The sequence below is a fragment of the Medicago sativa genome, chromosome 4 (genome assembly GCF_051527215.1).
Source record: "Medicago sativa cultivar Bolivia chromosome 4, Bolivia_mono, whole genome shotgun sequence".
NCBI lineage: Eukaryota > Viridiplantae > Streptophyta > Magnoliopsida > Fabales > Fabaceae > Medicago > Medicago sativa.
Genome location: NC_140752.1, coordinates 86,003,638 through 86,031,436, shown reverse-complemented (window position 1 = coordinate 86,031,436; position 27,799 = coordinate 86,003,638). Strand labels below are relative to the sequence as shown.

Sequence of the window (27,799 nt, the reverse complement as noted above, 5' to 3'; positions counted from 1 at the left end):
AAAAAATTCAAACAAACCCGATGTTCGAATCTTGGTCTCAAACTGCCGCATTTTTTTTTGTTACCAAACTGCAGCGTTTATGCCAACTGAACTTAGCCGTTATCTTTTTTTTTTTTTTTTTTTTTAAATTGTCTTTAATTTGTTTATGTTTTTTTTTTTAAGGAAATTTATTTATGTTCGCCTGAGTAAAAATAAATATAAAACCACATATCTTCCACTTCGGCGTTTCTCTATTCTAACCCCAGAATCGCGTTTATGCGAAACGATTGAAGAAAACCCTCAGCAACAACCACTGTTACGGTGATACTGATTCATTTCCACAGCTGAAACCTAATGGCTCCGAAGCCCAAACCGACGCAGTCGCAGCCTCCCGCTCCACCTCCACTCGAAGATCTATTCACCACTCTCAACAAACACATCCAAGCTTCCGCATTCACCAATGCCGTTAAACTTACAGATCAGAGTTCGTTAATTCTTCTTAATCTCCTTTTAATTTCAATTCATTGATTAATTAGATTTATCATCGTGTTAACAATTTCGTTATCTCATCGCAGTTCTCGCAATTGCACCTGGCGATGAAGACGCACTCCGATGCAAGATCGTTGCGTTGATCAAAGATGATCGATTTGGTGATGCTGTTTCGGCAATTCAATCTTCTCGGTCTCCTCCTGAGGATTTTCATTTTTTTAAGGTTCGTCAATTAAATCTGAGTTTCGTTGTTTTCTGATTGATTGATTCGTGAAATTCAGAATTAGAGCTAGGATAGGGTAATTGATGGAATGTATTTACTTGATGAATTGCTTATTATATTTATATAAGGCCCGTTCCGATTGACTTATTTTAGAGCTTATTAAAAATAGCTTATGCAAAAAAAAAAAAGTGTTTATGCTAATTTAAAAGTTTTAACCAACGGAAATTGTATCTTCATAACCTGTTTTGTCATAAACTATATTGACAAGCTTATAAATGATACAAAAAAGCTCATTTATTTGCACAAGCTGCTTTGCATAAGCTCAAAATAAGCCTTATACAAACGGTTGGACTAAATTGGAGAGAGAAGGTGATAGTTTAGGGACTAAATTGATTGTTTATTCATCGAATTATGAAATGGAAGCATGGGGAGAAGTGTTTGTGAACTCTAGTAGTAGATATTAGGTCCATGTGCATGAACTAATTTTGTATATGAGTTCAATTTTGATACACTGTCCGTGTAAAAAATGTTACATTGTCAACGAATGACAACAAATCATGTGTGACTTTAAAAGTAGTTATGATTAAAGTGAAACGTTTTTAATCATTTGATGTTTGTGATTGATTGACTGTGTAAAAAATCTTTACGCAGATAGTGCATTAATTAAGCATATAAATCATTTGTATATACGGAAGTGGTTTCTGTCATGTTGAAAAAAAAATGAGCGCCATGTTTATAATATTAACCATTCAATCCTCGATGTCTATTTTTTAACACACACTCTCTTTCATCCAAAAGATGCATGACCAAAATTGAACATGGGGGAATTCATTCCCTGTATGTACATATATAATATGCGCTGAAACATTGCATACATGTCATAGAAAACTTTGTTGGAGTTTATGGTATAAGTGAGAAAATGCTTACCATCGATTATTTTTTACTTTGTTGTTTTTAAATAGGCATACTGCTTATACAAACAAAACAAGTTGAATGAAGCTTTGGAGTCTTTGGAAAAACATGAGAGAAATGATGAAACTATGCTTTTGGAATCTCAAATTTTGTATCGTCTTGGAAAAATGGATGCTTGCCTGGATATCTACCAGAAGCTTCAAAAGTCCAAGATTGATATGTTGGAAATTAATTCTGTTGCTGCCTTAGTTATGGCAGGGAGATCATCTGAAGTTCAAGGATGGCTGGATTCATTTCGGGTTAAAGCAACAAGCAGCTTTGAATTGGCATACAATACTGCTTGTTCTTTAATTCAAAGGAACAAGTACACAGAAGCTGAGCAGCTCTTGTTGTCCGCCCGAAGGTGATGTGATATTTTGATTGTGGGAATCATGAAATTGCCTAAATTTACTTCAGATATTTTCATGGGTAACATATAACATTATAGTCTAGCAATATTCAATTTATTATAGTCCAACACTATTCAAATATTCAATTTTAGTGTTTGTGACGTGTATAGAGCATACTATATATCATTCACACAAAAATAGTATATCATGTATCTGTCTTATCAGTTGCTAGATGTGATATCTATCTACCAAACTTCACGAGTATGTGTTTAGTTCTAGAGCTTTGTTTATAGTTTTTTTGTACTTATGAGTCATGATAAAAACTCATTTTAATATTTGACCATTAGTAATAGATGCTTCGTGTTTGCAAGTCAAGTGTGATTGGTCTGAGTAAAAGTTCCTTATTGTAAAACATGGACAAAGCTATAATTGCTACAATCAAATGTTGTTTGTCGGTTAGTTGTTTTGACTTCAATTAGTTAACCTATTAAGTCATAAATTTATTTCCTGGGAGGTTATACATGAATGGCATATACTTATTATTTATATTTTTTCTATCAGAATTGGTCAAGAGAGCCTGATGGAAGATAACTGGCCTGATGAAGATATAGAAAATGAATTGTCTCCTATTGCTGTACAATTGGGCTATGTCCAACAGGTAGGAGTTCTGATTTCTCAAAATTATATATCTTATGCAAATTTTACTTATTTCAAGAGACTGTAGTTTTAATCAATCATTGATTGGCAGCTTCTTGGGCGTAAACAAGATGCTATTGAAGCTTATGTGGACATGATTAAACGAGATATGGCCGATGAATCGTCCATTGCAGTTGCAGTCAATAATCTTGTTTCCCTGAAAGGTCCAAAAGATGTTTCTGATAGTCTGAAGAAACTTGATCGGCTAAAAGAGAAAGAGATACAAAGCTTTCGCCTAGCTCATGGATTGGACTTGAAACTTTCAGCAAAAGAAAGGGAAGCAATATATGCAAATAGGGTTCTTTTGCTTCTTCATGCTAACAGGATTGACCAGGTCTTTTATCTGTCTTCTTGTCCTTAAATCATCAGTCATATATCATTATTATTATTATTATTATTATTATGATTATGATTGTTGTTGTTGTTATTATTATTATTATTATTATTATTATTAATTATATGGTTACATCGCAATCTGTAGGCTCGAGAACTTGTTTCTGCATTACCAGACATGTTTCCTGATAGTGTTGTACCAGTATTGCTGCAAGCTGCCCTCTTGGTTAGAGAGAACAAAGCTGGAAGGGCTGAGGAAATACTGGCACAGTTTGCTGGAAAGTTGCCTGAGAAGTCCCAGGTTCTTTACTTAGCCAGGGCTCAGGTTGCGGCGGCGGCTGGCCACCCACATATTGCAGCCGATTCTCTAACAAAGATACCAGATATTCAACACATGCCGGCTACTGTTGCCACCCTTGTGTCTTTAAAAGAACGAGCCAACGACGTTGAGGGTGCAGCTGCTGTGCTTGATTCTGCAACCAAGTGGTGGTCTAATGCTATGACTGAGGACAATAAGCTTAATATTATAATGCAAGAGGCTGCCTCATTCAAGTTAAGGCATGGAAGGGAAGAGCATGCTGCTAAACTCTATGAGGAGCTCGTTAAAAGTCAGGGAAGCATAGAAGCGCTAGTTGGGCTGATAACAACAGTTGCCCGTCTTGATGTTATTAAGGCAGAGCTATATGAAAAGAAACTAAAGACCTTGCCTGGATTGAAGGGAATTGATGTGGACAGCTTGGAGCGTACTTCTGGAGTTAAACAAGTTGAGGGTCCTCTTCATGCAGGTGTTGCCGAAACGAACGACGAAGGAAAGAATAAGACAAAAACTAAGAAAAAGAGAAAGAGAAAGCCAAGGTATCCTAAAGGGTTTAACCCTGCAAACCCAGGTCCTCCACCAGATCCAGAAAGGTGGCTTCCCAAGCGAGAGAGGTCAACTTTTAGGCCCAAGAGGAAGGACAAACGAGCTGCTCAAGTTAGAGGCTCACAGGGTGCTGTAGTTAGAGATAAGCAGGAAGCTGGTGCTTCTTCCAGTCATTCCAATCCAAAATCAAACCAGGCAACTTCCTCCAAAGGTGCTACTCAGAGTGCAGTTTCTGAGCAAACCAAGCCTTCATCCAAGTCTAGAAAGAAGTCTAGGAAGTAATAAGGATTTGTGATTTCTGATAAACATTTTGTATTACTAACATTTTGTTGCTGCTTTCAATTACTGAGGGTCCCTATACACTATGCGAGTTCAATCTCAAAACCATCAATTTTGGTTCAATTCAAGCGAATGAGTATATTTGTCTATTGGATGCAAGTGTTAATGTGCGTGTTTGGTGCATTACGTGCATGCATATTTTTGATAGATTCTTGATCTAGCAACTCACTTCCCCTCATTAAGCAGTTAGAACAATTGGTTTACCATTAATTCATTGGTTTGTTTTTGTTTACTTATACTTTGTTTTTTCATTAGTACAATATTCCCTTATGCGATATTTATGAACCTCCAATGTAAATTTACTCCCATAAACGGATGCTTAAGAAACCTTGAGAAGGAAGAGAAAACTCTCATTGGCATTCTTCAAGGCTAAGCTTGAATATTTGCATAGCATATAATATAGGTCTCAGAATATTTGTTAGTTGTTGGCTGCGCTTAAACACCATTGTAGTAGTAAGTTTTATGTATTTCGTTCTGAGAATATTATTATCCATGTTGTTAACAAGTGCTGTTATTTCTTAAGGGTGAATGAACGAGGAGAATTACATAGTTGAGACTAATTTACTCTGTCAAATCCTAGTCTGACATTTTTGTATCACAATCTGAGAATAGATATATGCTTTCCTTGTGTGATTTCCTATTTGATTGAACTTTGATATTTGAACATCAAAATACCGATATTATATGTGTATCTCTATCTCTTATTTTTCATCTTCTGCAACGTACATGTATTTCATAAATACACAAATTAAATGACACCGTGTATAAATGGAAGAGATCCTTTTATATAGAAAGATAAATAATACTTCTTACATTTTAAAATGAATGTCGTTTAAATGACACCGTGTATAAATGGAAGAGATCCTTTTATGAAGAAAAAATAATATTTTGGAAGTAGTGTATATTTTTTGGTGGTGGCCGGGATTTGAACCCCGGACCTTGCATATATTATGCATTGTCCCAGAGGCGGATCTGGACTTTCAATACTAGTGGGGCACATTTTTTTTTGGTTAAATAATCAAATAATATTAAATTTAATAAGTAGTTATATTTAAAATAGTTGTAACAACCAAAATTACAAAGAAAATTATCTACTTTCCATTTGTTGAAAATGAAATAAAATCATATTATTACTGATTGTTCTAAGAACATCACTTTCTATATAGGTTACATGGGATGTCAAATGCTCGAGCAGGATGACTGTACATACGGACGAATGAGCGTGTTGCGCTCTTTTTTTAAAAGCAGGTCGCAATTGCATAGAAATTATAAAAAAAAGTCTCTATATTGATATATAAATAAAAATAGACATGTGTATAAATTAAAAAAATCGGTCCCCGTATCAATATATAAGTTTAAATATAAACGCATGTATATTAAAAAAAAATAGGTTCTCTTATATGAGTAAAAATATAGACACGTATATAAATTATACAAATAAATATGTTCCCGTATTAATATATGGGTAAAAATATAGACGCGTGTATAAACATAAAAAAAATTTAGGTGTTTGTATTAATATATAAATAAAAATATACAACGAGTTGATAAAAAAAATTAAAAATAAAAAGTATTGGACCTGAACTGGTGTGGCCCCTGCCACACCATGCCTTGTTCGGGTCCGCCCATGATTGTCCCTACCAACTGAGCTAAGCTCACGAGGACTGGAAATAGTGTATATAGTATTAATTGAATGGTACAATTGAAAAGAAAAGTTCTTTCAAAAAAAAAATTGAAAAGAAAAAGTTATTATTGCATTGAAAACTTAAATTGACATTCATTTTGAAACTTTTTTTTTATAAAACAACACTCATTTTAAAACTGAGAGAATATCTTAACATAAAAAATATTTATGTTAACATATTATTTCTCTTTCTACTTAAAAGGATCTCTTTCATTTATACAGCGCGTCGTTTAATAATAGTATAGTATAATCTTAGAGGTAGTTTTTATTGAAGTCAAATTGCAATCCTTACTTAGTAGGAAAACAATTGTTATGATTGCTTCATTTATGCATAGAGCAATGTTATATCTCTAGAAAAATAACATCAAGAATTCTTCAAGAATAAAGAGCAGTCAATCGCAGTGCACTATTTGCCACAATTCAAGGAGGTGTGGCTGAAAAATAGGAAGTAAACAAATAAATCATGCAATTAAAACTTGCCAGTCGTGTCTTGAAAAATAACATTTTACTTATGCATATTGGTTAGCGTATCCATATATATCTTGTTTGTAATAAATTTGCTTTGTTTATAATTTTTAACTAGCTTTTCAAGGAGGCCAAACACTTAAAACGGTATGTCATCGTGAGCTTAAATCAATTGATATGAACAATGCATAAAATATGTAAGGTCTGAGGTTCAAATCTCGGCCACCATAAAAAAGGGTCTAAGTTAAACCTTAAAAAATGTCAATGTAAGACACACTCGTATGATTTATGCTTGGGAGAAAGGTAGGCTCAAACCTTAACAAGACAATCTTAGCCTAACATAATTTAAACCATATATATAAATGGAACTATTAACAACTAATTTTTTTTTGGTACAAACTATTAACAACTAATTATTGATTGCAGAACAGTAGTTGCTTGGGATTTGCTTCATTTAAGCTCGATCGAATTGAGTATGGAAAGGAACAAAATAAAGATTGGTTTTTGATTAAGGATATGAAAATAGAAAAAATTACACTAGTAAATTGGAAATGAAAATATTATATAATAAAATGAAATATAATTTCAAGTTTGTGGACAAAAAACGGACCAAGAATTTATTTAGAAACTAGGTTGTAGCACTTTCTATAATCAATTCGAAAACTGAAATGATAATGACCAAACAACATTGTGGGAGGAGAAGAAGGTATGAGACAAACTCTAATCAACTCCTCGTGAGCCTCATGGTTCACCCTCGTGCCATTGATTGCACACCAACATTATCTCTTAACCATGCAACCATCCTAACACCTTGTGCCATCATAGTTCTAACATAAAACATTATTATATGAGTTACATTAATGGAGGACGAAATGATTTTTTTTTATTGTTTTAAATTTTAGTAATTTAAGTCGTTTACATTAATTATAATTTAAAAAATTTAAGTTATATTAACACTTTCAAAATTAAACATGTTTAAACAATTTATAAATTCATCAACCTGTATTTTTTTAACAATTTATAAAAGTTTGTTTAAACATTTGAATATAATTATATATTTTTTTCTGAAATAAAACTAATCAAAATTTTGGATAAATCGCTTTTAACATTTTCATAGGTTAAAAAGTGAAATTTACTAAGGAAAAACAAATTAAAAATTGTAAGATTTATTATGTTTTTATTGTTTTATAATATTTGCATCAATTATAATTAAAAAAACATTTCAAGTAATATAAACATTTTTTTGAAGAAAAGTAATATAAACATTTAAAAGTTGAATATGTTTGACTGAATCATAGGTTGATTAAATATGTTTTGGAAGACCCCTAAAAAAAATATGATTTACGATTTATTAAAATTTATATAAAAAATTATCAAAGAGTTGGAGAGGTTGAGTTTGTTCGACCCTAGTTTGGGTCTCTTCATTGTATTTTTTTTTTTCCTTCCCCTTTTGTTAAAACTTTTTCTACAACACATTGTTGAAAAAAAAACACAACTAATGTTCAATTTATCTTGTAATGGGAAAAAAATATTAATAACTCTAACTTACAAAGGTGAAGTATAATACATATATCTTTCATACAAAAATAATAATAATGAGCTTTTATCGACAAAAAAAAAAAAGCCTAGAGAGTTTTTTTAGAGAGAGGTCTCTGATAATTCAAAATTTAGTTGTGAGATATATAGTCTAACTAATGATTTTATTTTTTTTACTATAGATGCGTTCTCCTAAACGGTAAATATTATTTTGGAATTAATATTATAAAATCTCCTACAATATTCTTTGTATTAGAATATCTTAAGTTATATTCAAGAGTGTTTAGATGATACGACGCGAGTTTCTTCTACCTTAATTAAGGTTATGAGTTCGAATACAGTTTTGGGTATGCATTATCGTTAAAATTCTTAGGAAGAGTTTGCCATTTATATGAATCTCATATGACTCAAGGAATTAGTCTTTAGTAGTTGTGTGAGGAGAATACCTAGTTTACGAAAAAAATAAAAAAATATTTTTTTTTGAAGGAAAAAAAAATAAAAAAATAAAAAAAAAAAAATAAAAAAATGTTAAGTTATTTCTTACCACAATTTATTATTTTAGAATATCTCTTAGGAATTAGGATTATATTTGATATTACTTTTTTTTAAGAAAAGATACTCTATATTATTTATTCTTATAATTTTTTTTGAGGGAATTTATTCTTATAACTTGTTATTTTATTTTTTGAAGGATCTTATAACTTGTTATTAATTACGACTGATTCTATCTATTACTATAAATAATATTTATTATTTAATCTTTTCTATCACATTATCAATAACATTTAAGATTCTCCGGTCAAAAGAGTATATTCAAGATTCTATTTTCTATCTCGCTTTTATTTTCCTTAAAAAAAAAAAAAGAAATCTCGCTTTTGTTAATAAAAAATTTAAGGTGAGGGGATGGTGCAACATTTATAAAAACGATCTACGTTTATTCTCCGGTCAAAAAAGGTATATTCAAGATTTTATTTTCTATATCGCTTTTATTTATTTATTTTGTATTTTTGTTAATAAAAATCTACATTTATCTTCTTTTAAAGACATTAATTAATGAGACTTAAACATGAGACCTCTCAAATCAACAACTTCAATAAAAAGAACAATACATATAACTTTACTAGTGAAATATATATCAATATATGCAAATAAAACTATTTAATAATTAAAAGTTTTTGTGAAAGGAAAAATTAAAAGTTATGAGTCAAAAAAATAATCAGAAGTTATCGTAAAGTGGGAATGGAATGATCAAACTTTGTTTTTTTGTGTGAGGTAATAATCAAACTTCGTTGAAACCTGTCTTTTGGCACATATTATTACTTTGACTATGTTTTAAGTTTTAATGTCAAAATTTTGTAAAGAAAAAACTTTTAAGGTCAAATTATTAGCTTATAAGAAAAAGTTTATTTTCTTAAAATGAAAAAATACAAATAGTTTCTTTTTGAAGCAAAAGATAAAAAAACAAATAGTTTGTCAATCCAATAATATTAATAGATTCATATTATAGTTGTACTTTTTATAATAAATATATATTTAAGAAATAAATGAAAATAATATTTATGATAGTATTTTATCTTTTTAAAAGAATTTCAATGATAATACATAAATACTCCCTCCGTCCCGGAATATCTGACCCATTTTCTAAAAAAAAGTGTCCCAAAATAACTGAGTCATTTCAATTTTCAATACAACTTTCATCATTCCCAATACAATATAACACTAAATAATACTACTTTTATCATTCCCAATACAATATATTTGACTTTCCCCTTTATTTATACATTTTTCTTAATCTGTGTGAAATGAGCCAAGGGGTCAAATAAATTGGGACGGAGGGAGTAACTTTTTAATCATATATGATATGCAATTGGTAATATGAGCTTTACAATTACTACATCATTAGCAATGAATTAATTTTGGTCAAATAGAATCTTTGTAGTATTTTACATGACGTAATATGTGATCTAAGGTATACAAATGTTAACAAAAAGCACACACACGATAAGAAAATGAAGAGATAAACTATTTGATGATGAAAGAATCCTTTACCTTACCGCTATTCACATTTTGGATGCGAAAAAACTGTATCAACATATTCGGTTGTTTCACCACGTGGCTCACACCCTTGAATATATTCACCGTTACATTACCCTTTCTCTCTCTTAGCCCAATAATAAATAATAAATTAAAATTAAAAATTTAGATATATTAATAAATAATATTAAATAAAATTGTCCTATAGTTTCTCTCTATCCAACACATATTTTCCGCGAACTCGATCGGCATCGGCAGAACCCACTCGAGGGGGAAGAAAAGAAAGAAAAGAAAAACCCACCACGACACCAATTCCCTCCGATTTTTCCTTCTCTCTTCCTAACCACATATTTTCCCTTCTCATTCGCTTTTCCCATTTCCTTCTCATTTCCATCGCCCAATTAATCAATTAGGGTTTTGATTCTTCAATTCCTTCCTCATTCTCTCTTATCGCTCTTATCAATTCTTTCTTTCATTCCTCATAGATATCCTTTCTTTCTTTGATCCTTTATCATCATCCTTTCCTTTCATTCCCAGAAGAAAAAAAAAAACACCAAAAAAAAAGAGATTCTATTTTTCTTCATCCGATTCGATTTTAGCTGTTTCTTTTTTATTTTAATTGTCGTTTATTGTTTGTTATTATAATTTGGTTCTTAAGATTCAAGAAACTCTGTGAAGTTTTTGGTGCGTTGTTTTAGTTTGCTATCAATAATCGAGGGTTTTCTTGTTAGATCTATTCCACTTTCTTTTTTTTCTCCATTTTTATTTTATTTTTCGTTTTCCTTGTTAGAATCTAAAAACAAAAAAAAAATTGTTGATTTGATCGGAATTGATCAAATTCACCTCCCCCAAAAATTAGGGTTTGTTGTGGCTGATTGATTTAGTTAGGTTCTGTGGCTGATTGATTTGGTTAGGGTTTGTTGTATATAGATAGATAGAAACAAAGAGGAAATTTATGTGATGGCATTGAATTTCTCTCATCGACCGATATTTTCGGCTGGTTTGTCTGAGGATAATTTGAGAATGGGAAATGGGTATAGAGTGGAGGGTATTTCTGAGACTGGTGGTGGTGCTGGCGGTAGTGGTAGTAGTGGTGATGGATTTGGGAATGGGTGGCATAATGTTGATAATTGTTTTGATTATGGTGGTAGTGATAGATGTGATAGAGGGGGTGGTGTAAGTGGTGCTACTCAGGATTCTGTTTCGAAGGATATTCTTGATCTTTTGCCTTCGGATCCTTTTGGTATGGATATCAGTACGACGTTCACAGCCATCACTGGATGGCTAGAGGATTTGGATTTTGATTATGGTGGATATCATGTAAAGGATGAGATTGGGACGAGTGGTGAGAATTACCCTTTGTTTGCTGGGTTGAATTTCATTTGGAATAATGCTGTTAGGTTCCACACTTTTCCTCAAGGGGGGAATGTGTGCATTGAAGAGAAGGATTTTCGTGGGGTGAGTGGATTCAGCGAGTTTTCTCGTAGAGAAGCTGGAGAAGTATCCTGCAGCGAGAAATTTTTCCATGGGGTGAGTGGATTCGGTGAGTTTTCTCGGAGAGAAGTTGGAGAGGCGTCATGCAGCGAGAAGAATTTTCAAGGGATGAGTGGATTTGGTGAATTTTCTAGGAGAGAAGTTGGAGAAGCATCCTGCAGCTTTGGGGCTGGATCTTCTTGTGACATGGATGCCGTTTTAGATTTTAGATGTGATTATAAAGATGTGGCTATTGCTAGCGTGTCGGGTGACACGGACATGGATGATGTGAATTTCCTTGAAGGAGATGAGCGCATTCTTCATTCAGTTATAAATTCGTCTCTTAGGTATCTGGGTTTGTCTGATCTTCTTGTTCTTGAGAGAGTATGTAAATCTCTGCATTCTACTGTTCGTGATCCGCAAATGTGGACAAGTATCCACATTGACCAGCCTTTAAATGAAAGGATCACTGACGACATTCTTTTGGAATTAACCAATAGGGCTCAAGGTCTTCTTCAGTGTCTGAGCCTGGTGGAGTGCACTAGGATAACCGATGATGGTCTGAGGCGTGTTCTTGAATTTAATCCCAAATTAAGCAAGGTGAGCATGCATTAGCTTATTATACTTTATCATTCTGGATTTAAAATGAAGCATGTATTGTGGAATTGTATACAACTGTTTAGTCTTTAATATGGTACTGCCGTTGCTTTATTTTTAGTAAGTGGTGAATAAGTGAATTGGAGACAGAATTAGTTTAAACACTGTTGGTTGACACTTTTTAAAACTTAGAAGTCAGCACAGCAGATCCTGTTTTGAGCATGTGTCCTTTGCATCATCTCTGCTTTTAGTTTTTTCTTTCATTATAGAAGTTGATTTAAGGTTATTCTAGATTTTGCTCTAGGATACTATCATTTGTTGGTTGAGACGCATGCCGATTTATATGTAGGAAGTGGTTGATTCTTATGCTTGATTCTTATTCAAAATGATTGAGCATATCCTTCACTGCAACTGTGTATTTCTGTTGCTGTTTGTTTTCCAACATGCATTAGTAAGAAATGCACCATATTTATCTCATTGTAGCTTTAGGTATTAAATCCCTATTTGAAGAGAAGGTCTGAAAGAAAAATAGATTGTGGACCAAGTAGTTGAGGCACATTATTAACTGTTTCAACTGTCAACTTTGATTCAGGCAAATTTTTTTTTACTGTCCAGATGCGTTTGGGTTAAATGATTCTTTTACCTTTGATAGATCCTGGCACTTTGAAATAAGTTTACGTATATTATTGGTAGTTTCATATGTAATGTGATTTAGTGTTGGTACGCTTGGTAATTCCTGACATTGTCTAACTGTTATTGTATTCACTTCTTTGAGCTTTGAATACTTTCATTCTCATTGTAAATCCAGAGTTTTTCACATCCATATCTTTTTGCAAACAATGATGTTAATTTTTTCTTTGGTTAACCTTTGCAGTTGAGTGTTCCTGGATGCACAAGACTTAGTATTGAAGGTATTGTGGGTATGTTAAAAGCTTACAACTCTATGGGTACACAGAAGGTGAAGCATTTACACATAGGTGGCCTTTATGGCGTTACACAAAAGCATTTTGAACAAATAAAGCTCTTGTTGGGCACTGACAAGAAACGACAGGAGAATGCTCTTGACATTCAACCACATGAGAATGCTCGTGACAGTCAACCACAAGAGAATGCTCCTGACAGTCAACTACTGGAGCATTCTCACAAACCGCACTTCTATTGCCGCTGGAACTTGTATCTGCCCTGCGATGATGATCGGGACCTGGATATTGAAGTTTGTCCTCGATGTCAGAATTTAAGGCTTGTATATGATTGTCCTGCAGAAGGCTGTCAAGGGGTTGGGGGGCATGCCACTCAGTTGTGCAGGGCGTGCACTCTCTGCATACCGCGATGTAGTCAGTGTGGCCGCTGCATCAATGACAGCGAGTACGAAGAAACATTTTGTCTGGAATTGCTTTGCTCTCATTGTTCTCAGCATTTGGTCAAACCGTTAGAAGGGACAGTTGGAAAGATTGGACTAGTCAGCTCAGTTCTCCCTGAACAAAGTTAGGGCATGTGTTGTGTCGTACATTATCATACCGAAGAAGTCTTTATGAGGAATTTGGTCCCCTTTTGAAGTCATAGAAATGCTAGGTGCTGCTTGACTTGTTTGGCATTCTTTGTATTTGGTGGGAATCTTCCTGTTGTAGAGAAGGTGGAAATTGATCTCGACTTTGTTTCTCTGCTGCTACTTGAGTAACCTGCAGGAGCCGAATCAATTGCTGTGATTATGAATTGCCTACTGCATAGTTGCACTGTGATCATCGGGGCTGCAGCTGGAGCGACATGCTTTGCAATGAAACCTTTCATTGGGTCACTTTCAGATAATATTTGTGATATAGTTCTACTGCTTTACCAGTTTGAATGATCTGATTTCTGGACTTAAGGTCACTTCAATAACTGCACTAGTAATTCACTATTTCCGTGTTGGAGTCCATGTAACCTGTTTATTCTTGTTCCCATCTTTGGATAAGACAGAAAAAAATAAAAAAATAAGTGGATAGTATTGTGATGTCTTTGGATCTTCACGTGTTATTTTAGCTTGTATCAAGTGGAACTCATTTTACTGTGGAGCATAAAATGATTATCTTGGGATTTTTTAGCGAAATAATTGTGTTACATATTTATATCCTCTTGCAAATTTGAAGAGGTTTGGTTGTTGTTATGTTGGCCTTATGATGTCTCTTCCAAATAAATTATTTAATATTTTGATCATAAATGTAAGTGTTGGCCATCTTTATTTAAAGGAAAATGCTAAAAGGCATGAGGGAGAATTATTTCAACAGGATAAACTTTATTTTCAACCCACTGTTGTATGGTCAAGCTGGCCACTCATTGGTTGGTAATCTAGCCTTGCTTGAATACATAGATCAGATTAGATACGTTAGCTGATTGTGGAAGGATTGCAATATGAGGTGGATAACTTCCATTACATTTGATATGTCATGTCTAAGATGTGTGCATAAAAAAATCATTTAAAATAGGAAATGTAGTTTGGTGCAGTGTCACAATGGTGGGTTTCAGCTAATGTCTGCTACGGCAGTCAATGTTACACGAATGTCTTGGCAGCCAAGTTATTCTTCGCTGCTTGGTTAAATTTAGGAATATGTTACTCTGCTTCAAGCATGTGAAAACTAGTAGAAAGCTCTTGAAAAGCAAATTGCTTTCTGTTGCCCGAGGTAATGGAGAAACTAAGGCATAAGTAACATAGATGAAATGGTAAAACCCGCAGATTACGCTTTCGTTGCCTTGCCTTGTTTGATTGTAGGCTTTTCGGATGATGCAATATACTTGACACCAAGGAAGAAAGAGAAAAAAAAAATTTTAAATATTTAAACAAACATACAAAATGTGAAGTTGTGCGTTGCATTCTATTCTGCTTTTGGATATACAGTGTGGATTGTGTTTGGAAAACAAGTTTATTTCATTTGTTTATGGTATTGTTTAAAAGCTACTTCAGTTTGAGTTTGCAGCTTATTACCTTTCTCTTAATTTTAAATAATAAACTCTTTGTCTTGGCTAACATTAAAAATAGAGCCATTGATATAATGTAAAACTAAAATTTATTATATTAAAATAGAGCCATTGCGTATGAGGGGCGGTTTCACCGCCCGGCGACCCCGGGCGGTCGCCCGTGCTCGATCGGTAGTTTTTGCACATTAGGCTCAATCCAAAAGCTGATTAACACAGTTACAAAAAGAATTATTGGGCAAACATTCCAGGAAAAGAAAAGTGAAATGAATAAAAGGAAAAACGCGTGAAGCGAACGAGAATAGAAAGAAATTGATAACACATTACCTATTATGAAAGAAGCAGATCCGAGAGAGAATAGTTGATAGGGAATAATATTATTAAAATATTGGGAATTGAATGTGATGGCAATGGGTTAAGGGAAAAAGAAAAGGGATAGAGTTGGATTGAGTGAAGAAACAGAGACCAAAGAAAGGAACGAAAAAAAACAGAGACTACGAGAGAGTGACGGCCGCATACAATCCGTGAAACACCGTGTGGGGGGTCGCTAAATAAATAAAGACCTAAACTGCATTGATTTCGCTTCCTTTAAGACCTTCAAAATATCTGTGAACTAAATTAACAAATAATTTTCTCTTATTTTCTTCTATACTCGTATAACAGTATATTTTCTTTTTTCCCTATTATTTATAGATCCTATTTGTTAATGAAATAATTATCATTTTTATAATAAAATAAAAATAATTATGAAGCTTACAAAAAGGAGGACTCTCACTAATCTTCACCATTACCGGACCGAGATTTTTCATGTTGCTATTGACAAAATATGTGTGGAGATGGATCATCGCTTTAGTGAAGGAAGTAACATTGTGCTTGATTGCTTCTCATGTCTTGACCCCGAGAACTCTTTCTTCAAGTTTGATGTTGATAAGCTTGCTCGTCTTGCTGATATTTATCATGCAGACTTTTTTGATGATGACCGTTATGGGAGCAACTTGACACTTATGTAATTTAAGTGAAAAGGCATGCTTCCTTTTCTTCTTGTGAAAGATGTTCAAAATTTGGCTATGAAGATGGTTCAAACAGAGAAACATTTGGTATTTCCATTGGTCTACAAACTCAGTGAGTTGGCTTTGATATTGCCGGTGTCGACAGCATCCGTTGAAAGAGCTTTTTCAGCAATGAAGATTATCAAGACTAAATTGCGCACCAAGATCAACAATGTGGGGCTAAATGACTTGATGATATGTTACACCGAGCGGGAGATATTCAAGTCACTTGATAATGTTGATATTATTCGAACATTCATCGGAAAGAAGTCTCAGAAAGGGCATTTACCTCTTAATTTTATTTAGCACGTTATTGACAGATTATATTTCATCTCTCTTATTTCAAACTGTACTTTTGTAGAAAAAATGACGATCCTCTTTTATTTTGATTTATGACTATTTATATATATTATGTCACATGCGAATTTGCGATAAATTTTCCGCCCAGGCTCTATGAAATTTCTAGCTCCGCCACTATGAACAATGAACATCACAAACAAAATAATATAAATTTTACTACAATACCTTTGAATTTTGATGCACGATTGGGAATAATTTGCATGCGGTGATTTTGGAGAGGTTTTGACACCAATTTTATGTCTTTTAGAAATGGTTTCTTTAGAACTGAATCATTTGGTATCTTCTTACGGTTGCGCTTTGCTTACCAGCTTAACATCGAGCTCAAACTTTTCAACAGTTATTTTTTTGGCTACAACTTTTAATTGCTTATTCAATCAAAGAATGTGATGAATTAAGTTAATTTCATTCAATTAATTAACAAAAGAATTCAATTTTCAATACTACTAATTATGCCCTTGGCCTCCACACACTTAACCAAATCATAATTTGCAACCAATACAATTCAAGACCTGTATTCTCTGGAATGTAATACAGAGAGACATTCATTTACTATAAATGACCAAAACTCAATGAAAAAAATATGATTATAACCAAAACGATCAATGCAAGATCGAAGTCTCTACTCAACTAGACTGCCACTCTCAACTTGAAGAACATTTCATTTGAAAAAAGAAAGAAACAACTAATTAGTAATTACATTCACACACACACAGGTGCAATAAATTAATTAAGAATATAATTCTGTCTTGGAGGCATGCAAACCTTTGTCCATATAATTAACAAATGAAGACAAATGCATAATCAATGGTTTTCCATTTGTTAATTACTAACAACTTATGCTATATCATTTATCATTTCTTTTTTTTGGTACAATATCATTTATCATTTCTATTCATTCCTTTTTTTTTTTTTTTTGTAGAATCTATTCATTCGTTCTATAACAATCAATTGGTCAACCTTAAATATTTAAAACCATGGCGCCCACACTACCTTAATTTTGTCCAAAAAAAAATTTCACACGCAAAGCCAAATTTATTTCATTCACTATAATTTAAGGTAATCATTAGTTCTATAAATTGGAGTTCTATGGAGCCAATTTTATTCCATGCAAAACAATTACTAGTATATCAATAAGAAGAAAACAAAAATATACTCATTCATAATTTCATATCACTATGGCAAAAACCATTGCTTCACTTGTTCTAGTTCTCCTAGTTGTTGCAATGCTGAATGGCTATGGTGCTGAGGGTGCAGGAAGAGATAATCAACATAAGAAAGATGATGGTGTTTATAAATCTCAAAAGATCACACTTGCGTGTGTGTTTATGTGTAAGATGTGTGATTTTGGTTATCGCCCCTCTTGTGATGAGTACGATAGGTTCTGTACTCGTTATGGGTTGTGTACTCCTCAGTCTCCTCCTACTTCTAATACTTATGTCCAAACAACCCCAGCTCAAAGTGGTTATCCTGAAGTTCAAAACCCAAATCCATGATCAGAGACCGTTGTCATGCATGGTTTGTGTTAATGATATCTATATACTATTATATAATTATATAATGTTGTGTGAGTGTGACTGTGAGAGTATATTACAATATAAGAATTATATATAGATAAATAATTAATCACGTTTATGTGCTAAATATACGAGTCTTGAGTTGTGTGTTATTGATTCCTCTTCTTTGATGTTAGTTGAGGAATATGCATATATATATTGTATTATGGTGCCATCTATGTTATATGGAATGAAATATTGAAAAAAAATTAATTTCTCTGGTGTACTTTCTTAAGATCAAGGGGTAGTCTTGGAACATCACATTTAACATCTCCACGATTTGTTTGTTAAAGATTTTCAATAATTGTTATATAGTCTACAAATTGGTAGGAAAAGAAAAGGAAAAAAAACTAAGAAAATTGCTTTTTTGACAAAGAATACTTCCAATTGACACAAGTAAATGACGTTAATGCCCCTGACGGTAGTTAACTACCGCTAAAAGATCCGCCGGTAGTTAACTACCGCCGGTCCCAACGGTAGTTAACTACCGCTGAATTCATTATTTATGCCTGTACATCCTATTCCTTTCTCTGTCTTCTTTTCTTCTTCCTTTTCCACTAGCTTGGACTCAAGGGAAAGGCAAATAATAATCCTAAGATTCGGCCTTAATGATGATCACCAACCCAAATCTCTTGAATATATAGGGAAGATTTTCAAAGTTAGCAAAGAGTGGATAAGGAAAATAGAGAAAAAAGCTCTCACAAAATTAAGGAATGAGACAAACATCTCAAAGTTGAATTATTATTTGGATCTGTAGTTTATCATTTCAGTGACATCTATTTTCATCTGTATATGAGAGTATCCGAGTTCGAATTCTGATTTGAATAAAATCTTTGAAAGAAATATGTAAATGTAATGGGTCATTAGAGGTAAAGAATGAACGGTTTATATCTCTGTTGTCTCATTCTTGTTTTTATTATTCAAGTAGCTGAACCATTACACACAACACAAAGTACTGCTCTGCTCCACTCACTCATAGTCATAGCCCACCGCTCTTCATCTATTTCTCAATTCCAAAATCAATGTTAACAACCAGCTTTCAGCAATTATTTGAATTAGTACAAACTCTTGGTCCAAAATTTACTGAATGCTGTGTTTGAAATGGAGCTATATTTTTTTTACAAGAAAGAAGAAAAGGAACAAGAAAAGAAGACTGAGAAAATGAGTAGTCTGTATAGACAAAACCCAAAAAAATCAATATACATGCTCCACGGTAGTTAACTACCGCTGGAGCAATTTTTTTTTTTTTTTTGTGTGTTGTATACATGGAACGGTAGTTAACTACCGCCGGATGAATCCAACGGTAGTTAACTACCGCCGGGAGTAAAAACGTCATTTACATGTGTCATTGTGAAGTTTTGAATGTCAGAAAAGCAATTTTCAAAAACTAAATGCAGAAATTTTAACTTTGTGGATGGAATATTTATACCCACTTTGTGGATGGAATATTTATACGTTTTAACTTTCTATGCTAACAATATCAACTTGACCAGTCTTCTTGCAAGATAGATATTCTTCATTAAAAGTATAGCTTGTATCTACGATACAAGAATGCCAAAGGCAGTGCAAAAAATTAGAACCAGGTTAAAAAATTGAATCAATCCAATTGCTCAACTTACAAGTTACAACATGTAGACAAGAATCATGTAAAAAATTCAACATGACCTGCAATTTCTCTGCATAATAGCTTTGATTCACTAGCTAACTTGATACTTTTCGCAATTGCTAATCCAGTCAATTTATGTGTAGAGGCAGGCTTGTAAGACTCTACCTGATCTTTAGACCCCAACAACAAAGCTTCCCTTGCCGGAATCACGTTTTCCCACCAAAACTCTCTGAGAATCCCATGTATTATATCCCAATATTCACGATTTCTAACAACACGAAATATAGTACTTCCATTTGGCGTCCAACAATACAAATCAACCCATTCAAAATCCATAATCTCCATTTGACCCTGAACTTGAGGCATGTAATAGAATGGCATAGTTTTCCATGGCAAACCTGTCTCAGGCTTACCCTTATTATAAGGACACTTAACTTCCAATATTCCGGTACCAAGAACACCGTCAGGCGACGCGCCAAGCCAATCATAAGACTGTTTCGAATGAACTGCAAAACCCATCGAAGTCACCTCCCTCCCAGTAATTTTTGTATACTTTTCAACAGCTACCGCCTCATTAAGCACTCCCCAATTCATAGCATTTCTTTGAACAGATTCAACGATTTGAGACTCTGATGCAAATACTTTATCATGCCACAACTCAGCACGACGACCACCTTTCCAAAACCCTAATGCAGTACTAAATGTGCTCGTCGTTAGTCTGTCCTTACGAAGAGCGAACCATTCTTCCGAACGTTGCGGAACATCAGCCGGTGCCGGTGAAGCAAATGCTGTAAATGATGGAGGCTTAATAATCAAAGAAGTTGTTGGTGAGGTAGTAGTACATATGGATAGATTTCTAAAATGATCTTTTCCATATGGCTTAATTCTGCTAGGAAATACTTTCTGAAGAATGCCACTGAATCTAATCAAGCTAGAGTTGGTAGTCGCCGATGAAATTCTCATATCCATTCAAAATTAGTTACGCCCTGTTTGAATAACCAATCAACCTATAAGCACAACTATTTTTATAACAAAAGATAAAATGAAGTTAAATTATTTTCCTATAAGCTATAAGCCAAATAAAACCATAACTGATTGCAGGGAACCGCACACCACTGGCACCTAAATAGCACACGCAGGCATCCCCTATCAAAAACTCCCTCTCAGCCGCATACAAGAGAGTAAATGTGAAATATTAAAATTAAAATTGTAAAATGAAAAGAGGAAAACCTGGAAGAACTTTTTCGCTGATTCCGGCGGAAGAGAACCAGCTCCGTTCGCGTTTTCCGGCAGGTTGAAATCGGTGCGTCTCCAATCAAATAGCGAAGATGGGTTTCTTCAAAATGAAATGGATTTTGGGATTGAGGTTGGGGTTTAGAATGTTTATTTTTTGGTTTAAATGTGTAATTGGTCCCTGCACTTTCAACAAATTTTGGCATTGGTCCCTGCACTTTTTTTTGTTTGGCACTGGTCCCTGCACTTTGTAAAAATATTGGCATTGGTCCCTGTACTTTTTTTTGTTTGGCATTGGTCCCTGCACTTTGTAAAAATATTGGTATTGGTCCCTGCACTTTGGAAAAATATTGGTATTGGTCCCAATCATTTCATGCCACGTGGCACCAATACCAATATTTTTTCAAAGTGCAGGGACCAATACCAATATTTTTACAAAGTGCAGGGGCCAATGCCAAACAAAAAAAAGTGCAGGGACCAATGCCAATATTTTTACAAAGTGCAGGGACCAATGCCAAACAAAAAAAAGTGCAGGGACCAATGCCAAAATCTGTTGAAAGTGCAGGGACCAATTACACTTTTAAACCTTATTTTTTTTTTATTTTTAAAATCCCAAACAAATATAAGTAGCTTCTTTTGTAAAATAAAGGCTTAAATATGGTATTGCTCCCTGCAAAATAGGTCAGTTTTGTTTTTAATCCCTGCAAAATTTTTTTATAGTTTTTGGTCCCTGCAAAATTTTTGTTTTTGGAAATAGTCTCTGACCCCTGCAAAAATATTAAAAAATTCTGGAAAAATGAAAAATTAATAAAAAAAATTGAAAAAAAATATTAAAAAATTCTGGAAAAATGAAAAATTAATAAAATATTAAAAAAAATATATTAAAAAATTCTGCAAAAATGAAAAATTAATAAAAAAATTGAAAAAAAATATTAAAAAATTCTGGAAAAATGAAAAATTAATAAAAAAATTAAAAAATCTGGAAAAATGAAAAATTAATAAAAAAATTGAAAAAAATATTAAAAAATTCTGGAAAATTGAAAAATTAATAAAAATTAAAAAAAATAAGGAAAAAATTTAAAAATTCTGGAAAAATTAATAAAAATAAAAAATGATTAAAAAAATAAAATAATCTAATAAAATGAAAAATAATGATAAATTCTGAAAAAAATAAAAAGATTAAAAAATTCTGAAAAAATAAAATTTCGAAATTTTCTGGAAAAATGAAATTTTCGGAATTTTAAAAAAAATTATGGAAAATTTCATTAGTATATATGTCGAGCTTAAGTTTTTTCAGTGTATTTATTTCCAAAAAAATTTCCGGGAATTTTGTGTATTTATAAACCGAGAATAAGGGAAAAAATATGTGTATTTATAACCCGAGCTTAGGTTTTTTGTGTATTTTTCGAAATTTCGAAATTTTCATTAGTATTTTTTCCAGGAATTTTTGTGTATTTATAAACCGGGAACTTTTGTGTATTTATAAATCGAGAATAAGGGAATTTGGAATATATACTAATCAAAATTTCGAAAAATACTAATGAAAATTTCAAAAATTTCATTTTTTAAAAAATGATTAATCTTTTTAATTTTTTTCGAAAATTTCGAAATTTTTTAGATATTTTCCAGAATTTTTTCAGAATTTTTATTTTTCATTAAAATTTTATTTAGAATTTTTTCAGAATTTAGCATTATTTTTCATTTTATTAGATTATTTTATTTTTTAATCGTTTTTTATTTTTATTAATTTTTCCTGAATTTTTTTTTTTTTTTTCATTTTTATTAATTTTTAAATTTTCCAGAATTTTTTAATTTTTATTAATTTTTTTTTATTAATTTTTCAATTTTCCAGAATTTTTCAATTTTTTTTATTAATTTTCCAGTTTTTTTTATTTTTTTGAATTTTTTTTATTAATTTTTCAATTTTCCAGAATTTTTTAATATTTTTTAATTAATTTTTCATTTTTCCAGATTTTTTTTAATTTTTTTATTAATTTTTCATTTTTCGAGAATTTTTGCAGGGACCAAAAACTATAAAAAAAAGGCTTAAATATGGTATTGGTCCCTGCAAAATAGGTCAGTTTTGGTTTTAGTCCCTGCAAAATTTTTTTTATAGTTTTTGGTCCCTGCAAAATAGGTCAGTTTTGGTTTTAGTCCCTGCAAATTTTTTTTATAGTTTTTGATCCTTGCAAAAATAGGTCAGTTTTGGTTTTAGTCCCTGCAATTTTTTTTTTTATAGTTTTTGGTCCCTGCAAAAATAGGTCAGTTTTGGTTTTAGTCCCTGCAATTTTTTCCTTATTTTTTTTAATTTTTATTAATTTTTCAATTTTCCAGAATTTTTTAATATTTTTTTCAATTTTTTTATTAATTTTTCATATTTCCAGATTTTTTAATTTTTTATTAATTTTTCATTTTTCCAGAATTTTTTAATATTTTTTTTCAATTTTTTTATTAATTTTTCATTTTTGCAGAATTTTTTAATATATTTTTTTAATATTTTATTATTTTTTCAATTTTCCAGAATTTTTTAATATTTTTTTCAATTTTTTTATTAATTTTTCATTTTTCCAGAATTTTTTAATATTTTGTTCAATTTTTTTATTAATTTTTCATTTTTCCAGAATTTTTTAATATTTTTGCAGGGGTCAGGGACTATTTCCAAAAACAAAAATTTTGCAGGGACTAAAACCAAAACTGGCCTATTTTGCAGGGACCAAAAACTATAAAAAAAATTTGCAGGGACTAAAACCAAAACTGACCTATTTTGCAGGGACCAATACCATATTTAAGCCAAAAAAAAATTTGCAGGGACTAAAACCAAAACTGACCTATTTTTGCAGGGATCAAAATCTATAAAAAAAATTTGCAGGGACTAAAACCAAAACTGGCCTATTTTGCAGGGACCAAAAGCTATAAAAAAAATTTGCAGGGACTGAAACCAAAACTGGCCTATTTTGCAGGGACCAATACCATATTTAAGCCTAAAATAAAAATAAAAAATTTATCATGTCAAACATAAGTAGGTTTTTGTATTATATCAAACAAATATAAGGGATTAATTTTTGTATGTTAACTTAATATTGGTGAAAAGTTTCTACCACCGCTTAAAAGTGACAATCTTTGTCAAGAAATCTATATGATATGTAAGGTGGATTTTCATATGCAGAAAGCAGAAATTGAACCTTAACAACTTGATTAAAAAGCTTAAGTAATTTATCATTTGGACCAACTCATTATTGATATTTAATTCATATGCTTAAACACTTGAGTTTTAGAATCGCCGGAGTACTAATTAAAGTTTCATCTTAAAAATGAAATTGCAATTTTCTTCAAAAAAAAAAAAAAACTTATTACTTTTTTCACTTTGTGCATTTCTGACGCGTTCTATCTTTTTCTCAAAATATTTTTTGTTTGGATTTTAAAATCCGAACACAGTTTGAATTATTGAATAACACAGACATGTAATATGAAAAAAACATAACTCAAAATGACAAAAAAATGAATCAAATTCTCATTTTGTTAATAGATAATGTCTTTCATGGTATATTTATATTAATATTGAAGCTTATGGAGGGGGAAGGAGGTTGGGGTAAGGTTTATTTTCTTTCTTGGAAGACATTTCATTTCATCATCACTTATCTTAAACACAATCTGAGACGGTTCAAATTTTATAAATTAAATTATTTCTGACGATTTCAGATTTTATAATCTAAAAACCCAATATAACATGGCATGTTTTTTGTTTTTTCCGGATAATAAAATACACTCCGTATACACCATTCTTGTGTCACAAATTCAGGATTATATAATTTGAATTATATCAGCACAAAGACTGAGCATATTTGTAACATGGATAAAATTATATTTCAATGCTATTTTGTAAATTTGGGCAATACGAGATTTCAGATTCTATAATCGAAACTATGCTCGGATTCTAGAATCCAAACAAAAAGTAAAAAATAGGGTGCATGAGAAACAAATAGGGTGCGAAAAGTATTAAGCAACTATTTCTTGTCATAAATGTTCCCAAGCCCAAAGTAAATAACACTACGAGTTTAGGCCTCAATTGTTTGGCCCTTGAATCAAACTCCAAATTTATTTCATAATACTATATTTTAAGATTTTCTTCTCCCACCCTACTAACTTCTCATGCGCTCTTAAAAATTTCTCCTTTTACTCATTTTGGATAATATAGTTTAAAGAGTGTTTGACGTTTTTCAAATTATATAATTTAAACTATGTTTGCTCAATTTTGTTTAGATTCAACTCAAATTAATAAAATGAGATAATTTAAAATAACATTTATTAAAATGACAACAAAATTTAAATATTCATCACAATTTTGGTTAGAGATCACTATGGTTTTATCATCTTTTGTTGTTGTTATAGAATTTGATTTAATGGCAAATTTTTCAATTTTTTGTGTTCTTACAGGGTTTGGATTATAAAATTCAAAATTTGTCAAACAATTCAAAGCACAAAGCTTCAACATATTATGGGAAAATTTCAGATTATATCATCCAAACCAATCTGACATGGTTTTAGATTATAAAATATGAAATATTTTACAAAGTAGAATGCGGTGTTACAAGTAAAGTTTGTACGGTTTATGGTGTGATTAACTCATTTTTGGTCAGCTGGGTCATTTTCGACGTTTCCATTGACTGTAGTTACGGTCTAGAATACAATAATGTGGTGGTTATAGATCCCCTCTTCATTCCTTTTTTTTTTTTTTTTTTTCTCTCTTACTTATTCTTTAAGAGTGGGTTATGATCCATGATGGCAATCACTATTTTTAATACAATAACCTTTTATGTTTTTACTTTTCCTAATAAATATTCTTTTTAATACAAAATTTTCACTTATAGATTTTTTAGGGGTGTAAGTGGTTTGGACAAAACCAATGAAACCGAAAATCCAAACCGAATCAAACCGAAAAATTATCCGACCTTCTTTGGTTCGGTTCAAAACCAAACCGAACCAACCAAAACCGATATAGTTTGGTTCGGTTCACGGATTTTAATTTTGAGATCCAAAGAACTGATAAACCGAACCGATGCTAACCGAACTCCCCATTTCAGTAATAATATCCTTCCTCACACACACACACTTATGATTAAGCTCAAAATTAAAGTCCAACATAAAATTCTCCTTAATTCATTCACTTTCTCCCATCATCATATCACCCCATCCCTCACATTCTATTTCGTTTCTACTAAAAAAGAACACCAGACGTCAGTCACACATAATCTATCGTTCCTCACCGTCGATGGAATTGTCCATCTCATATTAGTTTTTTCATGTTAATTATACAAAGTAGTTCGTAAAACAAAGAACATGGAAAACAAAGTTCTATGAAATATTTGAGTATGTCGTATACATGGAATACAAATTTGTAGAAATATGAATTTTTTTAATTGTATTTTCAAACAAACCGATCAACCGAACCGAACCAAACCAACTAATTTGGTTCGGTTTCTTTTTCAAAAAATAGTAAAAACCGAACCAAACCGATCCGATGAAGATTTCATTGGTTTGGACATTTTTTTGACGAAAAATCGATCCAAACCGAACCGTTACACCCCTAGATTTTTTAGCATTACAATTATATTAGAGCGGAAAAGTACCAAACAATCTTACTTTTTCATTTGAAAAAATAAAACATCTTACTTTTATTTATTTCTAAATAAACTATCGTGCTTTTTTTCATTCAATTATGTGTCTATTCTAAAATTGAAGTAGGAATAAGCCAATTCGTCAATTAGTTTTATCCTAGATGTATTGCAATTCGTTTAACTAGATTGATCCAAGTTGAACATGAGTTGGTTCAACTTTTTACTTTTAACATTTTTATTTGATTTTTTTAACCTTTCATTCAATTCTGTTCAATTATGGTTGAAAGGACAAAATATTCATAGAGAGGTTTCAGTAGTTCTATATCAAGTACAGTTCCAAAACATAGCACATGAAGTTGGTAGAAACTAGCCACCAGAAAGCCAGAATAGACTTCCAAAAAAAAGGGTACATTGGATATATATGGAGATTTTTTGAGCTTATGTCTTACTATTCAATCTTCATTTCCATTGTGTCGACATTATGACTTCATTTTCTGGCTGCATTGCTTTTGAATAGAAGTCCAGCCGAACAGGACAAAAACATTTTTCTATACGAAGAACAAGAGCAATTTACATGTAGCCTTTCTTCTTCGATTGTTCATATATCATCTATCTCACGATCATTGTCATCCTTAAACTTTGGATTCTGCTTTGTATTATTCCTTGTCTGCTCTCCACGTGATTGAATTTCCTTAATCCATCAAATGTTGACATGTCAAAATCCATCTAAGATAAATGTTTTCCTTGTTTGGGTATATGATTTACATTATTTAATGAAATCATCCCTCCTATGTGCGATGTCTTTTTAATTCCACATCTTAGCGCGTTGTTTATTTAATTTAGATCGAAAGATTAACTTTGATTAAGTGCAGATCTGATGAATAACTTTGACGTCGTCAACGTAGTAGATCTGAAGAGACATGAGTAGTCCGAATCCATGAATATAATCATATTTATAAAGACATGAGTAGTCCGAAAACATAAATATAGTCATATTTATAGGCACATGCGCTTCGTCGTTTTATGTTATTAACATGAATGTTGTGAGTTTGTTTGCAGATTCATCATTTTTTTTCAAACTTTAAATTTGTAATGTATTGATATACTTTATCAATTTAAATGAATGAATATCATTTATTTTTGTAAATAAATTAAAATATATCATTTCATGGCTTGTTAATATTTTATAAGAATAGTTTTGATATAAAATTGAATAGATGAAAATAAAAAGTACATCCATCCTTAAATATATTATGTACTTTAAATAAATTGCTAATATTACATGTCCAGACATAAATGACAGTAGTGTGTCACAACAAGTGGGCAATCTTTATATCCCTTAACCATTTTGATAGTTCAAACTTCAAAGATTGATCTCTATCTGAAATATCTGAAACATTGTAAAAAGACTAATACCTACTTT

At 31.8% G+C, this 27,799-nt stretch overlaps 3 protein-coding genes and 1 pseudogene across 6 annotated transcripts; 3 read left to right on the top strand and 1 right to left on the bottom strand.

Annotated features, from left to right (window-relative positions):
• The first annotated feature begins 232 nt into the window (after positions 1 to 232).
• Positions 233 to 4,321, top strand: LOC146933102 (uncharacterized). Its single transcript, XM_085704839.1, has 6 exons — positions 233 to 463; positions 555 to 691; positions 1,654 to 2,006; positions 2,554 to 2,650; positions 2,741 to 3,022; positions 3,170 to 4,321. Exons 1-6 carry the CDS (start codon positions 334 to 336, stop codon positions 4,163 to 4,165), a joined length of 1,995 nt encoding a protein of 664 aa, XP_085560965.1. The 5' UTR covers positions 233 to 333; the 3' UTR covers positions 4,166 to 4,321.
• A 5,837-nt stretch (positions 4,322 to 10,158) lies between these two features.
• LOC146933101 (Ribonuclease inhibitor) lies at positions 10,159 to 14,097 on the top strand. The gene is made up of 2 exons (XM_085704834.1): positions 10,159 to 12,014; positions 12,886 to 14,097. The coding sequence occupies exons 1-2, from the start codon at positions 10,902 to 10,904 to the stop codon at positions 13,498 to 13,500; spliced, it is 1,728 nt and encodes a 575-aa protein (XP_085560960.1). The 5' UTR covers positions 10,159 to 10,901; the 3' UTR covers positions 13,501 to 14,097.
• A 1,595-nt stretch (positions 14,098 to 15,692) lies between these two features.
• LOC146933100 (uncharacterized) lies at positions 15,693 to 16,411 on the top strand (annotated as a pseudogene).
• Positions 16,412 to 19,417: 3,006 nt separating this feature from the next.
• LOC146933099 (Restriction endonuclease, type II-like superfamily protein) lies at positions 19,418 to 20,920 on the bottom strand. Of its 4 annotated transcripts, none has more exons than XM_085704836.1 (3): positions 20,759 to 20,909; positions 20,621 to 20,674; positions 19,418 to 20,514 (listed from the first exon to the last, which is right to left on the bottom strand). In XM_085704836.1, the coding sequence occupies exon 3, from the start codon at positions 20,495 to 20,497 to the stop codon at positions 19,565 to 19,567; it is 933 nt and encodes a 310-aa protein (XP_085560962.1). In that variant the 5' UTR covers positions 20,498 to 20,514; positions 20,621 to 20,674; positions 20,759 to 20,909; the 3' UTR covers positions 19,418 to 19,564. The 4 variants fall into 4 exon arrangements, with proteins under 4 accessions (XP_085560962.1, XP_085560963.1, XP_085560961.1 ...); XM_085704837.1 differs by having other exon boundaries at positions 20,621 to 20,650; positions 20,759 to 20,877; XM_085704835.1 differs by lacking the exon at positions 20,621 to 20,674 and having other exon boundaries at positions 20,759 to 20,920.
• Between the last annotated feature and the right edge of the window lie 6,879 nt (positions 20,921 to 27,799).

What these genes read in the sequence shown, in the direction of transcription:
- LOC146933102 (XM_085704839.1), top strand. Translation starts at nt 334, where the DNA reads ATGGCTCCGAAGCCCAAACCGACGCAGTCGCAGCCTCCCGCTCCACCT. An exon ending in CGTTAAACTTACAGATCAGA is followed by an intron (nt 464 to 554) that starts GTTCGTTAATTC and finishes ATCTCATCGCAG; the next exon opens with TTCTCGCAATTGCACCTGGC. An exon ending in AGGATTTTCATTTTTTTAAG is followed by an intron (nt 692 to 1,653) that starts GTTCGTCAATTA and finishes GTTTTTAAATAG; the next exon opens with GCATACTGCTTATACAAACA.
- LOC146933101 (XM_085704834.1), top strand. Translation starts at nt 10,902, where the DNA reads ATGGCATTGAATTTCTCTCATCGACCGATATTTTCGGCTGGTTTGTCT. An exon ending in TTAATCCCAAATTAAGCAAG is followed by an intron (nt 12,015 to 12,885) that starts GTGAGCATGCAT and finishes TAACCTTTGCAG; the next exon opens with TTGAGTGTTCCTGGATGCAC.
- LOC146933099 (XM_085704835.1), bottom strand. Translation starts at nt 20,497, where the DNA reads ATGGATATGAGAATTTCATCGGCGACTACCAACTCTAGCTTGATTAGA.